Consider the following 27595-nt stretch of genomic DNA (forward strand, 5'->3'; position numbering starts at 1 on the left):
CGCCAGTTCTTCCAGGTTATAAAAGTCAACTGTTAAATTTTCAGGGTTTTTGCAATCTGATTATTAAACATAGCCATTATTAAGTATTAAATATATAATCTTATGATGAATTAAAGATATGAAAAACAGGGATGATAATTACTCAAAATGTATCACTTCTCAATTATTTTGCCGCATTTGACCATTATTCTATGCTCTTGAGGTTACTAACATCTATTGTGTCTGTATCATAAAAATACTGTATAGCAATTTCCTATTGTGTAGCTCTTTCCAAGCTTGAATTCAGGGACATTAGCATAGGTAGCTTGAAATCAGCTGTGGCAGGAATATATATACCATGAGAAAAAGCAAGTGCTATAGTAAATCACAGTGGTTTCGCCTCCTTCCCAGAGAGTTGGTTGTTAAACATTTACCAGCAGAATGCTGAATCCGCTCACGTAGCGCGGCAACCCAAGCCTGCGTGGCAAGGTACACCGGGAAGTACAGCCTGAAAACCCTCATTCAGAAGAAAGCAGACTCATTTCATGATCCAGGTAGTTCTAAAACTTGTCCAACCGTCAGAAGCTGCCTGAGCTGATCTCTAACTATATGTCATTGAGTTTTAGATAATATTCAACTGCTGAGGAAGGTCATGGTGCTATTTCTTCAAACAAAGATTTGGAAATGACTAGACCCAAGGTCACAAGCTATTGGTTTACTTTCCACTGATCTCTGTATTGCTTCATTCATGCCGTTAAGAGACAGCTGTGCAAATCTAAGCTATTCCTTGTGGAAAACAATAGAGGAGGAGAAATTTAGCAGGCATCTGACTTCCTTTCTTCAGATGAAATATGAAATAATGAAATAGACAGATGAAATAATGGGGTGGGTGATACACAAAGGTTAGAGAGGGCTCCTGAAAGGAAGGCAACTGAACAGAAGTGAGAATGGAAGACCCTAGGAAGAATTCTGCCCCTTAGGGATTCCCCCAGTGCTAAATGCAGAGCTCAATCACCGTAAGATCCCTGTACCAATCCCCAGAGTTGCACCAGTTACCCAGGAATCTTTCTCTCTTTTCTTTGAAGCCACTCCTTGCTCTTGGCCGTGTGCTAAGCATTTGCTGTCACCACAAACTGCAGAGTGTAGTTACCACTAGTAGTATGTAAATCAGGGATTAAAACCTTTTCCCCCAGGGTTTGTTTAACATCTCTTCCTGGGAAATTTGAGGGAAATGAAACTTATCAGAGCCTTCCTTACACATCACTAAAATAACTCATCTTCCTCCTTTTAAAAGTTGACTTGGCTTTCTATATTACTGTTCATGGAAATGCATTCCCATTCTCTCTCTCCCACATATACATCTACTTGGTTGACAACTGCTGTTGACGTATCTCCTAAATATCTTTCAAATCCACCAGTTTCTCTCTATTCAGCCACCACTCCCCCAGACCTGGCCATTCTCCTGTCTCACTTGGCTTCTGGCAACAGTTTTTTTTAACTGCTCTCTTTGCCTCTACTTTAGTTAGCGATAGTTAATGTGATCTTCGCAAAACAAATGTGATGGTTACATTCTCAATTTTTCAATCATTCATCTAATATTTTTTTGAAACTTATGAGATGCAAAATCCTGCCTTTAGAATTTCATCCACACACTTTAGCAGGATATACAAGGCCTGGCCCCAGTCTCCCGGCTCAATCTAACTTTTCAGTGCTGCTCACTTCTAAACCTGCCCTCCCGCCAAGCTAATATATGTGGTCAGATTTTCTCTGAGCTTCTGCCCAGGATACCCAGTGCCCGCTCCTTGCATGCAAATATCTTTTTCTTTAAGCTAACTTATCTTATGTGAGAGCTCATTTACCAAACAAAGTATTTATAGTCTGAGTTTTTTAGACAAATGGTAAAGATATGTCAGAAACTATATTAAAATATGATTGTACTGCTTTCCTGTTAATAGAGGAGCTTCATTTGCAGACACTTTAAATGCTAATTAGCATGCACTGCAATATCTCAAAGGAGCATTGAACTTTTGACAGTATCTTACTGTTGAGCAAGACTCTCCTGCAGCTGGATTATTTCTTTCCTTGACTAATTGTGTAATCTACTTAATTGTGGCATGTGGTTTGCCTCGCAGTGCATTTTAATATTGAATATTTTAAAACGAGATTTTTTCCATTGCAAACCAGACAAGCATTTTTAACATAAAGAAGTCCTCTTTAGTCAATTTACTTTGCAATTTTTAAAAATATGTCCATTGTTCTCTTCTTACCAACATAAACATGACAGGGATTTACTTTGTACTTGGAAAATACCTGCTCCACTCATAATTCAAGTCAAATCCCATTGGGTGTTTTTTTCTCTTCTTCCCAGACTCAGTTGATGAAAACTGATAACCACCTACTGAGCAGAACCAATCATTTGTCCTCTGTCTCAGACTTGGCCAGTGGATTGCTAATGCCGAACATCTGAATGAGGCTAAGAGGGCAAAGATGGAACCAGAGCAGGGGAGGACAGGATCTGGCAGGCCTAGAAAGGCCTTAATTCTCTGAAAGATATCTTCAATTAGATTGTAAATGGATTTACCATATGATCCAGCAATCCTATTTCTGGGCATATATCCAGAGAAAACTCTAATATGAAAAGATACATGCACCCCAATATTCACAGCAACACTATTCACAGTAGCCAAGACATGGAAGCAACCTAAATGTCTATCAACAGAGGACTATGGTGTATATTTATACATATATGAATACTACTCAGCCATAAAAAGAATGAAATAATGCCATTTTCAGCAACCTGGATGGCTCGAGAGATTATCAAACTCAGTAAGCTAGAAAGAAAAAGAAAAATACTGTAGACTGTCACTTACATATGGGATCTTTAAAAATGACACAAATGAACAAAAAAAAGAAGAAGGAACACAATTCAAAAAAAAAAAAAGACACAAATGAACTTATTTACAAAACAGAAACAGAATCATAACCATAGAAAACAAAGTTATGGTTACCAGGAGGGTAAAGTAGGGGGGAGGGAAAAAATGGAATTTTAGGATTTGCAGATACTAACTACTATATATATAATAGACAAACAACAACATCCTACTGCATAGCACAGGGAACTACATACAATGTCTTGTAATAGCCTATAATGAAATATGTATATATATATGTACAAATGAATCACTATGCTGCACACCAGAAATTAACAAACACTGTAAACCAACTATACTTCAGTAAAAATAAAATAGATTATAAATGGCATCAAATTCACAGGCAGATTAACCTTGTTTCTTATCAACCCAATTAATTCTTAGTTTAGAGGCATTTCCTTGATGGAGACTTCCATGATATTTGCTGAGTTTTATAGTTACCTGTGGCAATCCCAAATTGGCAGCGTAACACTTCCAACGTTAAACTAAGTGTCTGGGACTATCTTTCTCCCTCAGTAAACTACTGACTCCCTGAAGGCAGGGACTAACACGACTCCTTGTTCTCGAGCAAATTGGGCCCTCAACAAACATTTATTGAACGTATAAACAAATGATCCTTGCATTAGAGCTTCACAAGCAGCTCGCTTATTTCCTAAATCAGGTGGATTTTTTCTCTCCAGGTACAAACTGAAGAAGATGATTTGGAAACAGATTTCTACGAGGATTTAATTTCTCTTAAAGATGATACAGATCAACAAACCTCAGCTTTCGGCCAGAACCAGGGCTCTTTTCATGTACCGATCTTTTATTCCTCAAAGAGAAGCCAGAGCGACGCCTATAATTCTGCCTTCAAACAAGCCATTCAAGCCTCCCACAAAAAGGTGATAATGGTTGCTAATCTTTTCATTCTTTCCTGAAAATTAACAGCAATGCCAGGAATCATGCTAGGAGAAGGAGAAAGATTTTAATATCAAATGAGTAGGATTTCTAACACACATTTAAATAGATTTACATTTTTGTTGTTGTTATATCCCCTTCAAAAGTAACAGAGGTGATATGTATAATAATCTCCCTTTTGCAAGCATTGGCTGTGCTTATGGTTGTGTTCTCTTTATTTTAAGTGAATTTCTTGTAAAACATGTGTAACAGAACATTGCTTTCCTAATGTGGTCTGACCATCCAGGGCCTTTGCTCAAGAAATTCAGCCAACTTATCTTTAGTATCCTCACTGAAATACTTGATCGTGTTTCTTCCGTCTTTAAATTTTCTTCCTCATTTAGCTTTGTTGCTGGTTTCCTGCTTCTTTGCTTTTGTGTTCTTTGTCACATTTCTGTTTACTCCTTTTTGTCCTTTTGCTCATTTTGGAAGTTCTACTAAATTGTTCAATCCTGCTGGTAGTTAACCTTTCTCTAGTTCACAAGCATAATTAAACCTATGTTTTTCTTTTATCACATGATGTAATGTCTACAGCACCCCTCAAAGGATGATTTACTTACATCCCATTCCCACCATCTCCTTGAAAACATATCTGCTTCTCTTTCTCCACTATCATCACAGGCCTCCAAAACGTCAGTTTTATTGAGATAGTTCAAAATCTTTGTGTTCCAAGCTATTTCTAGGGTTCCTAGAAGGTTATCAGAGTAGAATTTTTTAACACCATTTTTCAGATAAGTAAATTGAAGTCCACATTTTTTTATTTAAAGTATAGTCAGTTATAGTGTGTCAATTTCTGGTACACAGTACAATGTCCTAGTCATGTGTGTATACATACACACACATATATTTGTTTTCATAGTCTTTTTCATTAAAAGTTATTACAAGATATTGAATATGATTCCCTGTGCTATATAGAAGAAATTTGTTTTTTATGTATTTTTATATATAGCAGTTAACATTTGCAAATCTCAAATTCCCAAATTTATCCCTTCCTACCCCGCTTCCCCAAGTAACCATACATATATTTATTTTTAATTCAACAAATATTTATCAAATACCTACCATCTGTCAGACACTACACTAAAGTCCAAGAAACTAAATCAGTTCTATAATCTTTACCAATCAGTTCTATAATCTTAAATGCCAGAGTTGAGAATTGAAGTCAGTTTGTCTAATTTTTGCCCACTCTTTGCATCTATTACATTATACTTCAAGCTACTTCCTTATTCATTCCTTCATTCATTTATTCATAATTTCACCAAACCCTGGAAAGAGTTCAGCTCTGGCAATATGAACATGTAAAAAAAGAGTAAAATAGATTCCTTTTATAACACAGATTGAGTTCACTTTTGAATGAACATACAATGCCCCTCACACTTACCAAATTATATTCTTAAGACAAGTTAGTGTCAGAATTACCAGGAAGTGAAAATACACCTCCCCAGGCCCTACTTTTAATTTACTGATTCAAAAAATCTGGGTTTGGGCATGTAATTCTAGCTCTTTTTTAAGTCTCCCAGCTTGCTTTGATATCATATCCAGGGTTGGAAATAACTACCTAAAAACATAGTCAGAGATGGGGGTGGGGGAAAATGGAGGTGTTGAAAAATATAGATATACATACACACACGATTTATATAAGTATATATATGTATCAGTGCTATATATATATATATATACCAGTCTCAACATTAAGATTTGCTTCACAAAATTGGTTTATAAATGTTTCAAACATGCTAGACAGCACTTGTAAAACCCTTATCTGTAGGTAAACAGCTGTTATTTGATCCTCTAATAATCTGCCCCAAAGTGGAAACATTCAAGCTATTCACGGTATTAGGTTCAAATACATGAATCTGTTGATATTCAACCATTTTTGACTTTATCAGATTGTCAATTTCATATGGTTCAACCCCACATCTTTGGTTAGAGCTGAACAGAATAAGGATATCTCAAGTTAAATAGAAAGCACTACTGCAACCCTCTTAGTATTCAAATAGTGAAAACCAGGTACCACAAGCTTAAAAATCAATCCAAGCCCTTCAGTGGAGTTTAATGCTTTATTTATTTATTTTATCAATCATAGATCTGTAAAAATAGTCAAAATACCAGTTATCTCAACAAGATTCAGTGTTTTGGGGACTTTACAAAATTGAACCAACAAAAAGATGGTTAAAACAAAGCATCTCATAGAATGTTGAAATAGAAATATAAATGGTTAATAACCTACTGTCACATAACTTTGTAATCCAGAGTAGCCACTTCTAGCCATCATGCACTGACAAATGAGGCACCACAGAGGTGCTTGTGCTAGGTTGAGCTACCAAAATGTCACTTGAATTTCCCACAATTTCATTTATATAGCAGCCTGGAAATTTTGAACCAACCATTTCAATGCCCAGATCCAAGCAGGCATTTTAGATATTCAGGGAGTGTACGTGTTTCTTCCGCAAATCACAGTGTCCCTTTACCTTTCCAAAGCCAGACTTCCATGACAAAATTCAAGTATTAAACTTAAAAACAGAATTAATGGACACTTAAAATTGTAAGCTCCACGAAGACGTGTTTTTTCTGCCTTGTTCACATCTGTGTCCATAAACGTACTTAAGGCAGGAAGGTAAGAAGGAGAAAGGAAGAGAAGGAGGGAGGGAGAGAGAAAAGGAAAGAGAGGGAGGCGGATGAATGTTGCCTCTTCTTCAATCCTTATGGTTATTTTTTTTCTTCTGTGTGAGCAGTCATTCTATGCCATAATTATAGCACACAGTAAGATAGCTGTTTAATAACTTACAGCTATAATGAGTTAATTTAAAAAATTAATAGTTTGATTAATAAAGATCTTTGACTAAAAAATATTCCTCTCCCTTTTTTTAACTTAAACAGTACAAATTGCTAAAATTAACAGTTAAAGTATATTTTAAAAATTTTAAAGGACAATAAAGATGTATATACCCATAAAACTCAGTGGCTATAGAGGACAATTTGATGGAATGAAATTTGAGGCATAATACCAACTACTTAATCCTAAATTAACTTAATATAACAAGAAACGATTAAAGAAAAAATAACCTCCAAACAAATAGTTCTGCTTACAGATGGAGAAGAGAGAATACAAATAATTTTGTTTAACTTTACCCTCTATGTAGTTTTGAATCAGAGCATTTTGGAGTTGAAAGGGGTGTGAAACATCACAGATGAAGGCTGTGCAGCAGGTGACATTTCAGAGACAACTGAGGCCCAGAGAATTGACATACTTTTGCCTAGTTTATGACAAAGCTATGACTTGAATATCAGTTGTGTAACCTCCAACTGAAAATTTACACAATCTTTTTTTTAATTATTTGCAATAACAAGGCTTTGTACATAAAAACTCAGTAAGGAAGCAGCCATGATTGACAATCAAGAAAAGAAAGATTGGAGGGTGGATGTAGCTCACTGGTAGAGCTCATGCTTAGTGCACAGAAGGTCCTGGGTTCAATTCCCAGTACATCCATCTGAAAAATAAGAAAAGGAAGCTTTATTTTTTTGATAATTGATCTTTTTTCAGTAGAGAGTATATGGTTCAGTCACACAATTTACATGATTGAGATCATCTTATACATTTAGCACTTTGCACATCTTAGGAAAACGTACTGGAAAATTAAATGAAAATTAGCCTTTTGTTTGTGGGAACATGCAAGGGAGGGTTAAAAATTGTTGTAATGCTATGGCTGGAATGAAACTCATAATAAACATTGAATGCTTGATACTTCAAACTTTCATTACCTTTAATCATCTTTTTTTTTTTTTACTCTTCTCTTCCATTTAGGATTCCAATTTTATTAGGATCCATAAAGTGATAAAAGTCTTAAACTTCACAATGAAAACTAAAGATCTGCAGCTTTCTGATGTCTTTTTGAAAGCACTTAACCATCTGCCACTAGAATACAACTCCGCTTTGTACAGCCGGATATTTGACGACTTCGGGACTCACTATTTCACCTCTGGCTCCCTGGGAGGCGTGTATGACCTCCTCTATCAGTTCAGCAGCGAGGAACTAAAGAACTCAGGTTCGTTTTCTTCAACTTTCATTTTTTTTTAACTGATAAGATGGCATGTGATACATTTTTCTCTTTATCATTTTCATTCTTATGCTTTACTGATTTTATTTTGACTCTGCTTTACTTCCAAAATGATACGCAGAGCAACCAAAAAGTACATACTCAAGGAAATAAAATAAAAATAGAAAACCCAGGCCAAAAAAAGAGGGAAAAATAAACAGGCTTAACCTCTTTGGGCATCAGCTTTGTCTCAGAATTTTCTGACATTTTGGAATATCCTAAGCTGCATAGTAGTGGAAACCTAAAGAGAGATGCATGCATTTGCCTCAAGAGAAACAAAATTTGTCTTGGAACTAATTTCTAAAAGAAAACTTACTGATAGCACTTTTATAAGAGATAGTGATTCTATGAAATAATTACAGCAAATCCACTAGCTGTCTTTTTCTTTTCATAATTTTAACTAAAAGCCAAGGGCATAAGATGATAAAGCAATTAAGGACTTGACAAGGGACAAGTTAATATGGGTCAGAGATGCACCTACTGGAGATAAGCCTTGAAACCAGATGGAAGCATTTCATTTGAGGAAAGGCTACGACTTTATAACTTGAGATATAATCAGTGATATTTTTCTGCTTCCCTGTAAAATAACAATATAAACCTTGGTTTTTAAATAAACCTTGGCCTCTTAAGTATTATCCTAAATTGCCAGTATTACTTATTATTATAACGTAAGCACTTCTGTATGGATTTGTTTTCAGGCTCCTGTGTGAAAGGACACAGGGTCCTTGTGATGAGTCTCTCATGTGTCTCTTGAGAACAGGGTTAGGAAAGTTATGGTAACCAGAACCCAACTGACCAAGCTCCCCAAATAAATCCAAACTCTTGATCATTTAGCTTTTATACAAAAGAAACCAGGAATTTATTTTAAAAGACATCATGCCAGCCTTGGGGGTCAAAAGTTTTGATCTCTCTGTTCTTTTTTTTAATTACTATTGAATATAATTGATTTACAATTTTGTGTTAGTTTCAAATGTACAATAAAGTGATTCAGTTACACATAGATACATATTCTTTTTCAGGTTCTTTTCCATTTAGATTATTACAAAGATGTTGAATGTAAATCCCAGTGCTATACAATAGATTCTTGTTGTTTGTGTATTTTATATACAGTAGTGTGAAAGGGGGAGGGGAGGGATAAATTAGGAGTTTGGGGTTAACAGAATCAATCCCTCTGTTCTTACATCTCTTTATGGCAAATACTACTGTTTCATGTGGCTTCCCTGGTCCTTCCAAACCTTGAGTGATTACATGTCCCTCATGATCTGCTTTTAAAGAAGGGAGAGGGATAAATGTCTTTGAGAAGGATTTTCAGTAAGAAAGTCTTAAACACATTTTGCCTGACAGAGTTATTAAAATCCAAATGTGCTGCAATAGGCTTTCCACACTACCTGCTTCTTATGTTCCATTTCAGTTATCCTTTCCACCAGAGCAATGTTTGCTTGATGAATTTGATGTCTTCTGCCACTGAGAGTAGCATCAACATTTACACAGAGTGAAAATGGTTGGGGGAAATCTCTGGCCCTTGACTTGATTTCATCTCACCCTTGGGATGAAATTATTCTGGTCACTGCTGCTGTAGCCCAGGGAATAATTTCTCACTTGATAAGCTATACTCATCATGCATTCACAGCAAAGCCTCTAAAGGCTTAGAGTGCAGGTCAGTTAAAGAACTATGTGAATTTTTAACCAACCATCCAGCATTTTAATAGTTGAAGCCCCACAACCAAAATGAAGAGTGATGAGCCGTACTTTCTTTTTGAAACATTCTCACCTTCCATCTCTTTCCCTATAAATAAAGGTAGAGACTTCAGACACGCAGATACACATACTAAGAGAAAGAAAGGGAGTTTGAGATGTGATAGAAAACTGGAAATATACAACCATACATAGCTATGCACACATACACACTATATTACAGGGTGTAAATATACGTATGTATATTCAACAAGATGTATGTTCTTATGTTCAATACTTTTACATATAACATATTCATATAGTCATTAAGTATGTGTGTACATATATACACACACATAGATGTTTATACTTCTTTGAGTCACAGTAATAACATTGGCACTTAATTTTAATGATGGTTAAGATGAAGCATATTCAGACATAAACAAATCTCAATAAAATGGAATTCTCCAGTGGGTGTGCTTACCTGTTTTTGCCACTTTCTAGATGAATATATATTCTGGTCTCCACCACCCTTTCCCTCTTTCTAGTCCTTCTCCCCTTACTTAGCCATAATGTGGACACAGAGTTTAGGCTTAGTTTTTATGTACTTTCTTCAATAAGAATATATCCCTTGTCATCATTTTTTTCTAAAATGACCTGAATACTTGCTATTACTTTCTCTAGTGCAAGAAGAATAAAAGAAAATCAAACTGCTTTTTATTTGCATCCTTTGATTTATTCCTCTATTGTTCAGTATGCCCTAGCCAACTTAAAACCTCAAATAAAAGTGGACATTGCTTCAATGTGCAAGGTAAAACGAATTTCAGGAATACAGTGGAAAAATTAAACAATTAAGACATCATAATATGTGAGATGGTCGTTTTAAGGTCCCTTTCCTGGGAAATCATTTTCTGCTCTGAACTGGAGGAGAAAAACAATTCAGTCCACTATCTATCAGTGTGACATTTTTGATTAACCCTGCTGCCCTTTGCCCAGTCAGAGTTGCTGAGGACATTTCTGAAATAGTCATCCCTATGCCCCATCCGAAGGACACTCAGGTTTGAGAGGCCAAGGGCTCCAGCATCAAGCAGGTCCTTTGTCAGTGTGGACAGAGGTCAGGCACAAGCCGCAGGACATCCTGCATGGAAGAAAGATCAGTACCGAAACTCACTGATAAAGCCTTGATATTTCCATCACCACATGACCAATGCCATGGTTCCTAAGAGAGATTCATCATTCAAATCTTGAAGGATTCTCCTACAACCCTCAGAAAATGAAATTAACCAAGTTCTGTTAGTTAATTATGCCATCGTCAATGAATTGGTCACATACAATTTAATTTTCCCTTATAAATAATAAGAACCTTATGAAAGAATGAGACAAGTATAGGAGTCATGCTTACAGAAGCGTTAAATTCCTCACATGGCCTAAACATTAGGCCCATCTAGAAGAACAATACAACCAGAACAAAACGAGTCGTATTTATTCAGCTTGACCAAAACAGCTTTTAGAGTTAAAAGTGCAAGGTAAGCATGATGTCTTCAAAGTAAGAATTTTTCACTTCCAACCTGTAATACATCTCTTTGAATGTGTCAAACTACTGAAAAAGCTGTGAAGTAGGCAGACCCCATCCCCACTATTCAGCCTCACTCTTCAGTGACCTGTGCACTGAGGGTTAGATTTGAGCATCACACTCAAACTGGGCCTCAAACTCTGAATACACTCTTCCCTGCCTATTATAATGGGCAACCATAAGTATCAATATTTCATAAACTATTTTGCTTAAAGGTATTTAAGAGCTTGTATAATAGCTCTGTCTCTCATGTGCTTGTATTTTACAAGGAAATTTTTAAGCATGAAAAAAACTGGACTCTAATTTGGTGTTTCAGGTAGCAGGTCTGGTGACTTGGGGAGATGTTAAGGGAAAAGAAACACTGATTCTCCTCAGACTACCCCAGAGAGGAAGTACCAACTCAGCCTACAAACAGCCAGACCTGTTTCCCTACACTATGTCCCACTCAGTCCCTGACATCCATATAGATTTTGAAGTCACTGAGAAGAATGGCAAGCATTGGGGTGGGAAAGATTGATTCAGATACCAAAATCTTCAACAAATGATGCTTGGAAGTTTTAAAAGACAAGAACAATGAGGACCAAAGATACTAGAACTGGATGTCTTGAGCCTCAGAGCATCAGGAGTTTTATAAGACTTAGAAAACTGTGGAGAGTCATCCTGTGAAGGTAGCACTGGGCAACTAAGAAGATATTAACTCCAGCTCCTATACCTGAAGAGGCTGGGAATGAGGCAGGAGCAACTTTCTTTAGAGGTGGAAGTGGAGTGAACAGCTGAGTCAGGGAGAGGACGCATAGACAAGGATGAGCATGCATGTTCAGGAAACGAGACATGACAAATAAGATTGATATTTTAGGTGGTGAACAGGGGAAAAAGTGAAGTGGACTCATTTCTCACAGAATCAGCTGTGGCCCCAAAAGAAGACCTGATAGTGGGACACCTAACAGAGCATGTGTCCATCTCTTGATTGGCCGGGCTGTATGGTGGCCATGGCCAGTAGATGGACAAGCTTGGAGGGTCATTGTGTGTAGGCAACAGGGAGAGGCTAACATGATCCCCATGCACTGGGCCACAGTGACCCCATGTGTGCTTCTTAGGGCCAGTGTTGAAGGGGAGATGGCAGAGACTTATCAATACGTCTTCTCTTTAGGCGGTCTCAGGACCTGTGAGGGACTGAGTCTGTGGTAAAAGCTGTGTACCATTCTTACTCATGGGAACTGGAGAAGTTGGGTGCTGATATGGGGTACCTGCAGCTCAGAGCCTCCTGCTCCTCTTCCCCGAATTCTCAATGGCACCTTCTCAGGGTTTTGTGCTTGTCCTCCATTTCCTAGGTTTAACAAAGGAAGAATCCCAACACTGCGTCCGGATAGAAACAAAGAAACGCTATGTTTTTTTTAAAAAAAAGAAAGTGGAACGCCGGTGCACCACGAACACGCTGTCAGAGAAATATGGAGGTAACGGTCTTCTCTCTTAGCAGCTTACCCCGTGTGTCCTGGCGGGCGGTAATTTAAGTATCATATTGCATGGGACTGTGCTGTTGTTAACTTTTCATTCATGTCATTTATCTACCTCAGAGCCCTATGTAGCGAGGGAGGCAGCAGGTGAGGGAGCAAATAGAACATTTTCTTTATCTCCTATTCAGATTGTTTAACTTAATGATTCTCCCTATGGGCCGAATTCAGTATTGGGCATTGTGACGAAATGATGGGCATAAGCTAGGTCTTCCAGTCAAGGAGCTCGCCAAATAAGGACACATATGAACAGCCATTGAAAATACAGACTGATGAGGGCCTAGGAGAGGTACACAAGAGAGGCTCAGGCAACCACGCCAGAAACCTGAGTGTTGTCTTTGACGTCTGCCTCCCTCTTTCTAGCTTCTACATCCAATACGTCATTATTTCTCCTCCTTAGTATTTCTCCCAGTTCTCCCCAGCTCTTCACTTCTGTAGACACGCCCTCTAATCATCATTTCCAACCTGGACTACCACAGAGACTTCCCGGCCAGCCCCCTTGCCTCTGGTCTTGCCGTCTTCCGACCTAGTCTACACATTTTCTGTGAGAGGAATATTCTCCAAGGCAAATCTGATCACAAAACTCTCATGCCTTAAACATGTCATGGTTTCACACAGCCTTAAAGATAAGTTCCTGCCCCTCTGTCTCTCTGCCAAGCAAAACTTTGTGTAGTCTCCTGGATAAGTCATGCTCTCCCCAGCATCTTGCTATTAAATAACTCTTTTCTCTGTGTAAAATTCTCTTATTCCCTTATTTGCCTGACTGACTGCTACTTCTGCTCAGAACATAGGGAAGCAGAATCACAGAAACTCCCAAAATGTGAAGTGTATATTCTCAAGGAGAGACAGCCAAGGGATAAATAAAAATATAACATTTCCTATAATAATAAATAGATAATTTTAAATATCAGAGCCTATAGGTGGTCTACATGTAGATGCCCATGTTGAATATAAATAAAATGAGAGTTTTGTGCAATACATTTGTATTATAGCCAAAAAAAAAAAGAAAGAAAAGAGGGAAAAAGAGAACAGTACACAAAATAAGCAACGAACCAAGTAACAAACTGAAGAATGTAAATTTTATGCCAGTTTGTCATGCAATAGGATTCTGTAAATCAAGAGCTCAGAGATGAAAAGATTAAATATAAGAATTAATTGAAAAGGAAGATTTCAAACTAAGGTATGAAGACAAGCGTTAAAAAAAGATCACCATTATAGATAGAAATAAATTAGACACTGCAAGCTCAAAATATAGTTGTCTGAAATTAAATTAATAAAGTTGATTACACTCATAGGAAAGCTCTAAAGTAATTCACAATAAATACAGAGAAAAAATCAGATATTAACAGTTATTAAAGATTGTCTAATGGAAACGGAATGACAAATATAATTTAATATATACAAATTAGTGTTCCTGAAACAGCCCAAGAAATTAAACAGAAAAACTATTTTAAAATATATATGTATATAAATAAATAAATATACATACATGTATATATGTCCTTGAAATAAAGGAAGAAATTAGTCCTATTTGTATCAGAAATATTGTTCAGAAAACAACTTCAAGACAAATTCTAGTTAATTAACTAAGCATAGAGATTTTACAAATGAATTCAAGTATCTTGGCTGAAAAAACAAGTCCCCTACAGAACAACAAAATCAGACTGGCGTCACACTCCTCCATGACAAACTCAGGGCTACAAGATGACGGCAGAATGTCCACAGACTTCTAAAAGAGGAAAAAATATGTCCATATGTAAAGGTAACAGGAAGTCATCTCAAAACAAGAAAATTCTGGAAATACTCTTTCTTGATTACGTACTGGAAAAAAAAGAAATACTCAGCTGTAAAACCAATTCAACACAGAGATGACAAAATGTCAAATAAGAACTCATACTTTTCAGCTTGTAGGAATAAGGTGAGGATGCTGTAAAATCCAAGACCATCGCAATAGTCTCCAAACCGGTTTATCAACTATCCATCCGACCCAGCTGACGCATGGCTAATATCACCGAGTTGTGTCAACTCCCCAGCGCATGTCTTTAGCTGCTGGCAGATAGCAGATTCTCAACTAATGTTTATTAATCACAATGATGATTTGCCAAAAATCAAAGACACATTTATGTTGTTTACTAAAAGCAAAACACACCGAAGAACATAGATTTGTCTGACGTGGAGCTAGTTTGATTAAATCATGAGACTCCAAACTTTTCAAATCTGTAATGATATCATTAAAATTTTTTGAGAATATATCCCTAATATATGTATACTTACTAACCAATGTTAGAAATATATTATTCTTAAAATAAATTATAGACAAAAATACATACAAATGTAGAATATAGAAATGTTCAAAAGATTATATGAAATGAGCAAAATTTTTCATTTGCTCATATCATGATGATAATACTTTATGAAACTTAAATATTTTGCAAACACTTAAGACACAAAACAAAAAAATATTTTGATATGTTTTGGGGCGTCTTTGGTGTCAAACTCATGTCATGATTGATGAGAAGCTTGTATAAGAAACAAAAATATCTGGAGGTTGGGGGATAGCTCAGTAGTAGAGCGCATGCTTAGAATATCTAAGGTCCTGGGTTCCATCCTCACTACCTCCATTAAAAAATGAAAATTAAAAAATAAATAAAAGTTTAAAAATAAAAGTATTTTTAAAAATAGAAATATCTGGTCTTCCTTACACTAGTTGTTTTGCTTATGTTTACACTATCGGTATCATCTTCAATCTGCCATTTTCTTTCTGGCATCTTTTTTAAGCCATTTATTCACTTATAAGGGTTAGTTTTGTTCAAAGCAGCTAATACATAGTAAATAGACTTAACTCTAATTCTTTTTTTTTTCGCTTATCATATGTAGCTCTTACCAATGTCAATCCATCTTATGAAACATATGGTATCAATCGAAATTTGGATTAACATGTCAGAGCCACTGTCAATAAGTATATGATACACTGGCAAATACTAATTTCTCTCCTATTTTATATAAAAACCTCTAAACTGTTTTTTTATACCCCTCTGTATTATCTTAAGCATCTCACTTTGAAAAGGATCATGCTTTCTTCAGACAGAGTATTTTACCTACTGTTCTAATCCTTCTAGACTAAGTAGGATTTCTAAATAGTTGGGCCATGGCCAATCCTTACTGACACTCCAGAACAAATTAATGCCATTACTATTACCCACATCATTAGCCTCCTTTCCATTTGATTTTATTTCTAACTACAATTTCTCATTACTCAGTTCCTACCCATATTAAAGATACCATTAATTAATAGGAATTGTTTTGAAAATTTGTACAGAAGATCTGTGCTGTATATATTAAATGTCATTGCCTCTGAAGCAACATTGTGCCAACTCCACTTGAAGTTTACTTTTTTTTTCCTTTGGTTATTTGTGCTTTTACTCCCATTTCTAAGCTTTAAAGTATTCTGTCAACTTTTTTTCTATAATTGTAGTCAATTATGGTATGTGGTGACTCGACTGGGTACCAGAAGCCATGTGATTTATGTTATTGCAGGGACCCAAGACACATGCCTATGTAAATCAAAAGCAGGAGGTATGGCATCAAAGAGCAGGGGGCAGAGTCATCAGGACTTGGGCCACATCTGTATCAGAGCTCCTCACCCCCTCTCAGTAACCAGTGTTCCAGGCCAAATTACTTCTCACTTCAATGTCCATGTTTATAATAATACCTATTTCTCGGAATCGTTGTGAGAATTACAATAATGAGTGCAGAATGCCTGGCATATACAAGTCACTTAATAAATGGTAGCTGTTAGCATTTCTATTATCATGGGGACAGGAGACGTGTTCTTTCGCTTTTCGCTTAGCTTACTTAATGGAGCTACATGCCTCTACCATCTGCTTCTTTCTTCTGTGCAAACAGGCTGTGTTTGCGAGTTTGAATTTGCAATAAAATCAAATGAGTCATTTTCTTGAAACACCTTGCAGGTTCGTTTTTGCAAGGAGCAGAGAAATCCATATCCCTGGTTCGAGGCGGGAGGAGTGAGTATGCAGCAGCTTTGGCGTGGGAGAAAGGGAGCTCTGGTCCAGAGGAGAAGACATTTTCTGAGTGGTTAGAATCAGTGAAAGAAAATCCTGTTGTGATTGACTTTGAGGTAAGATTGAAAAGAATTGTGGGTAAGAGCTAAAGTCATTCTCCGGCAGCCCAAATTGTACATCACACACTTCCTTTTCCATTTTCCTCTCAGATGATAAAAGAGATGTCTTTCTTTGGTGTGCATGCACAATGTACCTTTATAAAAAAAAAACATTAAATTACACATCTATTGTTTCTGCTGTTCAAACAAGCATTTTCTGTTATGGTATTTAGAATTCCTAGCACACATAAAATACCAGAAGTGGGGTTTAGAGCATAAAACTGCCCCAGCTTGCCTGGAGTGGTGCTCCATCTTCCCATGTATACAGTACATTTGATTTCTGTATTTTTCTTGCAATTCTTTATTTGATGAGCACTCCTAAGTCTTCATTTATAGCTCTGTGGCACAAATGGGATTTTGGATCCATTGGCTTTCTGTTTCTATCACCAATGATTACATTTACCAGTCTTATATTTGTTATAATTACGTTAAAGGGTGATTTTCATTATGTTTGAAATACTTCGTCCATGAATCAGTCATATGCTATTTAGAACCAATCTTGCCTAACACATAAGCACACTTTAAAAAGCCCCTAAAGAAACTATTCTGTTCATTTTATTTAAATGAAGATAAAGGAATTCAATCATCATGAAAGTAGAATAATCTACATGCAGCATGAAGATACTTTGCACTCTACAGGTTATGGCAGGAAAATGAGATCCAGCCGCCCACCTGGGCACTTGTGATCGTACACTGCACTAGAGAGTCTTTCTTCTGGGTTTTTAAAATGTGTATAAAGTGAGCCCTGATTTTGTGTTAGCTCCATTACTTGTTACTGTAATTCTTCCTTTCATCCTACCAGCAAGTTCATTTCTCCATTTTCCCCCACTTCACATTTTCTCATCTGGTTCCACCAAAAGCCAACAGTACTGTCCCTGGGAAAACAAGGAACATAGAAAGGCTCTCTTCACCCTTTCCATATTTTTCTGCTTGAGTCAAGCTTTATGAGGTTTCAGCAGGGCATTCCAGAGCTGCCTAACTCTTGGTCCCCTATCTCAGTACTTTGATGCTTGCATTTAGTGCTTAATAAATAAGATGATGTAAATCTGAGTAAGCGATATCTCACATGAGGCTTCTTTTATAGTAGAATTCCAGGGAAAGTAAGCTCCAGATACATTACACCTACCATACCTGCTAATTTTGCAGGCAGCTGGTCTACCCACTGCAGAAGGGGAAGAAACCCCCTGCCCTCACACAGAGGGCTTTTCTCCACTGGTTCAACAGAGAGATGCACTCCATTCTACAATAATCCTTTCGAAATGTGGGATTTTCCAGACCTTGCTTCTCACTTATGAGAATTGGGCAGTGATGACAACATATGTTTGAGGGATGTGACTCTGACTGGACCTCCTCCCTCCCATCTGCCCTTAGCTTGCTCCCATCACAGACTTGGTAAGAAACATCCCCTGTGCGGTGACAAGAAGGAACAACCTCAGGAGAGCTTTCCAAGAATATGCAGCCAAGTTCGATCCTTGCCAGTGTGCTCCGTGCCCGAATAATGGCCGCCCCGTGCTCTCAGGGACCGAATGTCTGTGTGTGTGCCAGAGTGGTACCTACGGCCAGAACTGTGAGAGACGTTCCCCGGATTACAAATCTAGTAAGTGCCAGCAACTCATTGTGAGGTAGGAAGCCTTCCCCTTTCAGAAGGTATTCTAGGTTGGTCAGTGAAAAAACAAAACAAAACTTCTATTAGCAACTTTCACCTTATACAAACTCACAAGGAAAATAGGCCTGTGGAACATTAGACTCTAAGGTCAAACAGCCCTGGTGTAAGTCTCAGTTATAACCTACCGGCTTTGTGACCTTGGGAAAGTAACTTAACGTCTCTGTGCCTTGGTCTGTTCATCCCTAAAATGAGGATAATGCCACTATATATCCAAAGATAATGTGTGTGTGTGTATCTATAAATATGTATATTTATATATGTATATGAAGAATATACAGTATGATGCCTGTAACAAAATAAATAAAATAATAAACCATACTATAAAATGAAGTATGTGATGCTGTTGTTATAAACTTATATGTTATATGTAGAATGAAGATGGCTTGTAATAAAAGATAAATTAAGCCACAGCCAAAGTATTCATACAGGACTAAGTAGTGTTCACGGCTACCTCTAATCTTCCTTAGAAAGAGGATGTGTCATGGGAGTAAGAGTTTATTCTATTACCTTTAAAAATGTAATTTGGTATGTATTCTATTCAGAAGTTCATATGTATACATATATGTATGCACATGCGTGTGATATATTGCTGATTGTTGAAAATGACTCACAGTTGTTGCCATTTTACTCAGGCTGTGGGAAGAGGAAAGAGAAATCAAGTGACGTGTCAGGGCCTCTGCATGGATAATTTCTTTTTATCCCCCCATAACCCTACGATAGTCCACAAAGGGTCACACAGCTAAAAAGTAAGGGAACCAAGTTAGCCTGGCTTCAGAGCCCAAATTCTCTCAGTCTCACCGTGATTGGTGGGTGGGTCTTCCTGTGTTTCAGATGCTGTGGATGGGAACTGGGGCTGCTGGTCTTCCTGGAGCCGGTGTGATGCTACTTACAAGAGACGGAGAACTCGAGAATGCAACAACCCTGCGCCGCAGCAAGGAGGGAAATCCTGTGAGGGGGAGAGGCGGCAAGAGGAGCACTGCACATTTTCCATGATACAGCACAAGTGAGGATGTGTGAGGGGGCAGAGTCATCGTCACTCCTCCACTGAACTAGAGTTAGGACATTTATTTTCCTACTGCTAAATAAAGGAATAATTAGAATTTCACCTATTCTAACATAACATATCAGTGAGGTATTGGATCTGCTGCTATCCTTATCTCTCTATTGTTTTCTCTCTTTCTTTATATGTATTTTAAATATAAATATATACATAGACACAATGTGTTATATGTGCATGCATATATGCATATGCATACACATGTAATGTGTGTATATAGGTACACGTTTATTATATTATACACGCATATTTATTTTTCCCTTTTAGTGGACAACCATGCATCAGTGACGACAAGGAAGTGAAAGAAGTAGACCTTCCTGAGATAGAATCAGACTCAGGGTGTCCTCAACCGATCCCTCCGGAAAATGGATTTATCCGGGTAAGCATCCTGACCTTCACATTAGGTTTGGATTCAAAAAATAGAGCGTAGAAAACATCCATTTTCTTTTCTTTGGAGTTATTATTTTCTTTGTTTAATATCTGTTGAATTAAAAAGTAAAAAAGTAATGGTGGGAGGGTATAGCTCAGTGGTAGGGTGCGTTCTTAGCATGCACGAGGTCCTGGGATCAATCCCCAGTTCCTCCATCAAAATAAATAGATACCTAATTACCTCCCCTCCCCTAAAAAAGTAATACTTAGAAAGCTCCACCACTTTCCCTGCTTGAGTTACCTGGAGGTTTCCTCACACCTGATAACTAAACCAAAGGATGACAGGTTTTTTGGGTTCCTTGGCACTACTAACTCATATGCTGGTGCTTCATTTATATGAATAGAAAATGGAGCTTAAGCATAATACACAGTTGAATGACTTCTGTAAGAATCTGCAGCTACAATCTGTCTATTTCTGAGTCTGAGCAAACTAACCCCCTACCTAAGGCGTGTCATCAGAGTAACAAACCAGCCTTGACTGCCATCCTAGGAAGTGTTAAGTCTGTAATGCCCTATTAGGTTAGAAAACTGTAGAACTCTTGAGCAGTCAAAACAACTTTAATACCTTTAAATTTTATCTTTTTTCATTAAGCCACAATACATTTTTATGATTAAAAATAACTAAATAGTTCTGTCAGGTAGATCTGTGGCTTTAGATATAAATTTTCAGGACATACATAATATTTACAATTGATTGCAGGAGGCTTGCTCCCTAAACATTCTTTTTTAATTTTTACCTCTTTTTGACTCAGTAAAGCCATTAAATGAATCTGTTTCCAACTGTATCATATTTATGATTAAAGATCAATAACCTTCGATTCTCCAAGGCCAGCAAACAAACATCCACGGAGCAGAGTCAGGGCTCATGTATTTCCCCTGTTCATTCATCTTCTGTTCAGATACAAGGTGCCAGACCTAAAGATGTGTAGGGGAGGAAATATTTTGGAGGCGAGTAATATCAATTAGTCTTTACTTCAGAACCAGAGTGTCTCAAACTCCGGATGCACTAGAGGCTGGTCTTGGGCAAGGTTCAGAAACTTCCATATCTAGCAAGTTCCCAGGTAATACTGATTCTGCTAGTTCAGAAGCCACACTTTGGGAACACATTCTTTGGAACAGGGGTCAGCAAACTATGGCCCACAGGCCAATCTGGCCTGCCTTCTTTTTTCTTTTCTTTTCTTTTCCTTTCCTTGCCTTCCCTTTCCTTTCCTTTCCTTTTCTTTTCTTTTTCTTTTCTTTTCTCAATGAAGTTTATTGGAACACAAACACATTCCTTCATTTACATAATGACCATGGCTGTTTCCAGCAGCAGTGGCACAGGTGATGGACACTGTGTGGACAGCAGTTGACTATCAGGGTCTTTTCTAGAAAAAGTTTGCCAGTCCCTGCCCTAAACATTACCTTCAAAGTTGCATTTTGTCAGATCCAGATGCCTAAATAATTTTTAATCTATTTTGCCAGCTGCTTGCAGAAACTTAAAATTATCGACATTCTAATTTTAAAAACCCACAAAGGGTTTAAACAGTGATTCATTATTCTAATGACTTTTTATAAAATTTGATTATATGTTTCCATTTCCATGAGTATGTTCACTCTTTGTTTTATTTTGCTATTTACTAAAGGCCTAATCTGCAGCTGACAATAGTTTTTATTCAAAAGTAATACAATTTTAACTTTTCCTAATGAGCACTTTCTGGAATCATTGCATGTGAAGATATTTGTTCAATGAGCAAGACATAGGCCCTACCCTCAGAGGCAAGAGACATTGACTCTGGGTAAGGATCCTTGTTTAGTTTGTGCAGCAGGTGTGCTGACCCAAGCTTGATGGTCGACATACACTTTTAGGTTATAGCTTTGTAAGAGAAACAGAAGCAGATGCTTACAATGATCATTTATTTCAGGATGAATGTGAGAAAAAATGTGCAAACTTTGAATAAAACATCCAGGTCATTAATACTACTCATCATGCCATTTCCCCTGGAAACACAGCCATTACCCATAAGAACCAAGAGTGGAATACTCTTTTTGTGTTTAGGAAATTGATCATTTTCCAGGAGACAGGTTGAATCACGTGGCCAAGGAATAACAAGAGTTGATGATGAAGCTTTCACTTCCCTCAAAACTCCCAACTTCAATTCTCAGAGAATAATTAGTCAATTCTTTTTACTTCAATTCCACTTAGTAAAGAAAAAGAATCTTACTATCTTTCTAAGAAGGAGAGTGTTTGGCATTTTTTCTAACAAAGAATTATTAAGCCCCATGTAAAGATTTGCGATGAGCTCTGGAAATGGAAGTATCGCTCAAGTGTTGGGGTGGAGCTGATAAATGTGATAAACACTGTAAAAATAGGGCTTTGTGCAAGGTTATCCCCCAAACTGAAAGGATGGTACACCCCATGAAGCTGGTGAAATGAAAGAGGTTTTTTGAGATGAGTCTTAAGAGAAGGGAATGAGAAGGTGTTGAGGGTAGAGGGAACAGCCAGGTAAAGACATGGAAACATGAATGAGAAAATTCTGTCAAAGAATAGCAGGTGGCTTAGTTTTGCTACAAATGAGGTCCTAGGGGAGAAAATGGCAAGGGGTGAGGATGGTGAAGTGGGTTAAAGCTAACATTCCAAGCTAAGAATATAAGACCCGTTTTATTTTAAAAATGTTAGTGAATCCCCTACGGCAGTAGTTATACCTTAATTACCCATTAATTAGAAAACTATATACTGACCAATAGATTATTAGGAACACTTTCAAATGATTTGTACTCAATATGCTATCATAGCAACTGCATATGTTTGCTGCATATGCAGAGTACATTATTTATTCAGTTTATAGCCACACAGGATGCATATATTGTTTTCTTATTCTTGCAGTAGTAGGCCATCCCACATATAGTGGGAAGCATGCTTTAAGTAATATATATATATATATTCTCATCAATTTAAAGCAACAATACAGAAGATAGATTAAAAGAAGAACCAGTCAGCTAGTTGTCCTGGTAAGCGATAATATGTGCTGTGAGCAAGGCAGCGAGATGGCAAAGGAAAGGAAAGAACTTTGAGAGATATTTACAAGTAGAAACTGAGGGGGTAAAGAGAGCGGGAAGGGGTAAATTGGGAATTCAAAATTTGCACCTCTTGGGGAGTGATGGCCATGTTAACTATCTTGATTGTGGTGGTGGTTTCATTGGTGTATACATCAATCAAAATTCATCAACTTGTATATATGAAGTATGTGTACTTAACTGTACAGGAATTATACCATTCTAAAGGTTTTTTTAAGTAGGAATTGAGGAGACTCTGACTGACTGAGTAGACATAGAAGCGAAGGAACAGAAAGAATCCAAGAGGACCCCGAGGCGTTTAGAGAGATTATTCGTAACATTAGTAATTTGCTGGTTTGTTTTAATTCTAGAATGAAAAGAAACTGTACTCAGCTGGGGAAGAAGTTGAAATTTCATGCCTTACTGGATTCAAAGCTGTTGGATACCAGTACTTCAGATGCTTACCAGACCGGACCTGGAGGCTAGGAGATGTGGAATGCCAACGTGAGAACTGGGCCGACATCCGGCATGACTACACGGAAGAATGACTGTGCCCAAAATAAACAGAGCAAAGTCATACCCTTAGATTAGTGCATTCTACTACTTTTTTTAGTAACTCTGGTGGTTTAGTGAAGCAGTTTAGTGAAGCAGAAAAGAGGATTCATCTGCTAAAATTAGATTTCAAAGTATCTTTATATTTTAGTTCTCCTGCCCCTGCATTTTAACCTTATGCACGCAGCAGAACCATGCAGCATGTGATTAGTAAGAAATCTGGGAGGTCTGAGAACTGCATCTAAGCACAGACATCTGCCTTGCCTGATGTGCAAAGACATGCAAAATGATGAGTCCCAGAAAGACGATACTTACACTTTTTATGTATCCGAGACGGGATTTTATGTGAAATGTAGTTTTTCTCCTTGGAGCACGTCCACAGCCTTTGCTGGGGAAGAGAAGAGGAGTTTGTAGTCTCCATTCATATCTGGGCTTCAGAAAAGTCAAAATATGATTCAAACAAGGCTCAGATGGGGTCTCCAAAGAGTCCTCATGGAATACCATGACGAAGAGTTGAGACCATTAGAATATCCTGCCTCCGTGTCACCCACAATGTGATAACTTACTTTTGGGAAAACTCACTGGGGAGAAGATTCTTTCTGGAAAGAAAAAGGTCCTAACAATGTAATGAAAGTTGGGAGTGTCTGGAGCCAGTTCCTTAGCAAGTTCCTCAGTTAATGGAACTAAAGGGAGTTTCTCAGTGGAAGCCTGGGGTTCTCAACCCCCAGTTTTTCTGATCAAAAGGTGACATTAAAGCTGAAGCAATGCAGGAAATCGCATTAAAATCACTTCTTGGATTTCATAATATCTGCCTGTATCCATTGAGTACTCTGCTCCACTCAGTGCATCTGAAATGCTTCTCTCTCTACAGGGACAGCGTGCCTCAAGCCAGTGGTGCAAGAAGTCCTGACGCTGTCGCCATTTCAAAGATTATATAAAATGGGTGAATCCATTGAGTTAACCTGTCCCAGAGGCTTTGTCGTTGCTGGGCCATCAAGGTACACGTGCAGTGGGGATTCCTGGACACCACCCATATCAAGTTCACTCACGTGTGAAAAAGGTGAGTAGCAGCTCAGGACCCTGGGGTCTGCTAAGGTGGTGTCCCCCTGGGACTGGTAGTACAGCACCCACAGTGTATTTGGGGGGACAATGCAAAAGATTCCACCCACAGGGAACGCTGACTTTCACCCTGTGTCAATGATGAGATCAAGCAGCAGGTAAGTAGTTATGGATCAAGCAGGTATCTTCAAATCTTACAAAGTGAGATCACTTTTCTTTTCCAACATAACCCTCCCATATTTTGAGGGAGCACAAGCTGTCTCATGCAACAAAATCAGAACTGATGTTTAACTGAAATTTTAGGTCAAGTGGAGAGCCATTAAAAAAGTGTAGTACACACTACTTTTTAATTAATTAAACATTTTATTTTAACTTAGAACAGAGAAAAACACAAATTTTCACTAATTTTCAGACATAGCAACAAGCCCTTATTTCCTAGAGGGCCTCCTAATTTGAGTCCCAAAATTTCTTCCTCAAATTAAACAAATACATAATTCATCATCTACATTGTCCCATATCAGTTTCCCTAAAACAATACGTTTTTTAACTTTAAGTGGGACACTTCTGTAAAAAAAAAAAACACCTCTGCTTGGGTCCAGCCCCTGATTCTGATGTCACTGATCTGGGAGGACCCAGTATTTGGTGTTTGTATAAAATCTCTCCTAGTTAATCCAGATACAGCCAGAGTTGAGAACTACTATTTCGAAGAGAGGTGAAAATGTAAAGGCAGATTTGTAGCAAATTTGACTGGAAAATGCTTTTAAATTTATATATATATTTTTTTCCTTAATCTTTTACAGTAGTCTCATCCATAAATAATTCAAAGCAAAATTCTTGCAAACCACTTTTAATTATTCAACATTTTCAATGTAGTTTTTATAAAAATAACTTTTTTCCTCCTTTATCAGTTGATATATTTAATCAGCTTGCACAATTATAATAGTGACTGGGATACAGAGATCTGGAAACAAACCTCCCTGACTCATGGTAAACCTATAGCAGGACTGATCGGGGCAGAAGGGTGAAGCTGTGGAAGAAGTTCAAGGTTCAACAGGCAGCTGGCACAGAGGGGCTGAGAACCCTGGTTAGTCTGACGTGTTGGTTACTTGCAGGACAGTGAAAGGAGCTTCTACTAATTTATATCTTCCAAATTTCTCAACATGCTTGTTCAAACAATGTCTCATTTTTAATCAGAGAAGCCTTGAGGATCTGTCTAAGCTTAGCCTATTTTGTGTATGAAAAAACCAAAAGTATAGAGAAGCTAAATTAGACCAAAGGTCGGACAGCCTCGGTCAAACAAGAATTGTGTAGCGTCTCTACTAATTCCTCAAGCTCTCTGCCATCTTGCCTTCTTTATCCTCATCTGGGCTTTTATAATATGTGAAGGAAAAGGAGGCATAGCCTGTTATATAACCTTGAAAGTATTGATAAAGACATCTCCTGGAAATTTGTGAGAACTTCAGTTTAGTACTGTGGCTTGATTTCACTTGACTCCCGATCATATAGGTCAATGGGATGGGTGTGTTTGGGAACCACAGACTTAAGAAAATTAAGAGCATCTGGGCATTTTAAGTAGCATCTTCTTCTTTATACAAATAACAGTGCACATCCACACACACGCCATGCGGGCACACACACTCATGCACTCACACGTGCCTCTGTGTTTGGAAAAGAAATTAAAATTTTAATCCAAACTGAGAGATAATGAAATGTTCCACATCTAGATAAAGGAAAGAAATATCACATCTCATATACTTTCTCTGCAACAACACTGACAGGAAGATCAATGAAGGGAGCCCCAGAAAGGGAAAGAAAATCATCAATAATACTGACCACTCTTTCCTCTCAGTGTGGGGGCAGCCATGTGATAAAGAGATTTCCGGGCCATTGGTTGGCCAGGGAAAGACTTTTCCTTCTTCAATATGAAAAAGAGTTTTGCTTCCTGAAGAAATGAGAGGCTGCACACCTCCACAGGTCTTTTTGCCCTTCCTCTGAAAAACCAACACCTCCTGAAGATCCCTTGCCCTCAGCATCTTAAAGATGATAATGTTCTCATTTCCATGTTGCTCACAGACTGTGCAAGGCAGGCCACCTGGGCAGCTGAGGCCAGTTCGGGCTTCCACTGGACACTTAGTGGGGGAGCACGTGATCATTGATGATTTCAAATTGGTAGTTAACAGAGCAATGCTCTGTGTGCTCTTTGGAAACAAGGTATAGCATAGGATCCTTCCCTGTCCTATGTCTGGATGTATATACAAAGGGCAAAGAGGCATAGTTACACCAGAAACCCGAGAAAAATAATCCCATGTCGATGAAAATCTTAGTATCTGAGATCTTACCAGCAGCTGTATGTCTCCATGTCCATGAAAGTTCTGAGCCAAATGCCACCAGACGGAATGAGGTTCCTAACAGAGGATAATAGTAGGAAATGGAAATGCATGTCAGCAAAGAAGAAAAACTACCAATGTTTAAAATCTTTATTTTTGCCTCTAACATAAACCTCCCTCCTTCCTTTCCAAACCTCCTGCCTAATATATCTGCCCACTGCCCTCCTTTAACATTTATTTGCTTACAGAGGCCACTGTGGTTCTGTGGATGCCTGATTAGTCAGATCCAGTCCAGGGAAGTTTGTTTCATCCAGTCTGTTCAAGAGGTCAGCTCCAGGTTCAATTCAGCTGGTCTAAAGCTTCTCTGGATGAGCTTCAATATAAGCAAAGATAAACAAGATTTACCCTTCCGTATAATATACCCAAGTGTTATTCCTTCTGCTTTAATCTCTCTTCCTCACACTCACACTATTTAATTGCTCACTTTCACTCAAGCATCATCTCCTTATAGATCTTTCCTTAAATTTATCAGTTGGGTTTTTTTTGGATGATATGGTCTCCTAGAACTATATTTCTTCAAAATACTTTCCTT

General features: G+C 37.8%; 1 protein-coding gene across 1 annotated transcript in view; it reads left to right on the forward strand.

The window, feature by feature from the left end:
* C6 (complement C6) overlaps window positions 1-27595 on the forward strand; it is a 52532-nt gene that overhangs the window by 15130 nt on the left and 9807 nt on the right. The window contains exons 6-14 of the mRNA XM_015242104.3: window positions 3590-3790; window positions 7651-7891; window positions 12521-12643; window positions 16672-16838; window positions 18252-18477; window positions 19378-19549; window positions 19871-19982; window positions 23437-23569; window positions 24489-24677. Of these exons, the coding sequence (XP_015097590.2) occupies window positions 3590-3790; window positions 7651-7891; window positions 12521-12643; window positions 16672-16838; window positions 18252-18477; window positions 19378-19549; window positions 19871-19982; window positions 23437-23569; window positions 24489-24677 (1564 nt within the window). The remainder of the gene's footprint in view (window positions 1-3589; window positions 3791-7650; window positions 7892-12520; window positions 12644-16671; window positions 16839-18251; window positions 18478-19377; window positions 19550-19870; window positions 19983-23436; window positions 23570-24488; window positions 24678-27595) is intronic.

Source organism: Vicugna pacos, chromosome 3 (assembly GCF_048564905.1).
Source record: "Vicugna pacos chromosome 3, VicPac4, whole genome shotgun sequence".
NCBI classification, from domain to species: domain Eukaryota; kingdom Metazoa; phylum Chordata; class Mammalia; order Artiodactyla; family Camelidae; genus Vicugna; species Vicugna pacos.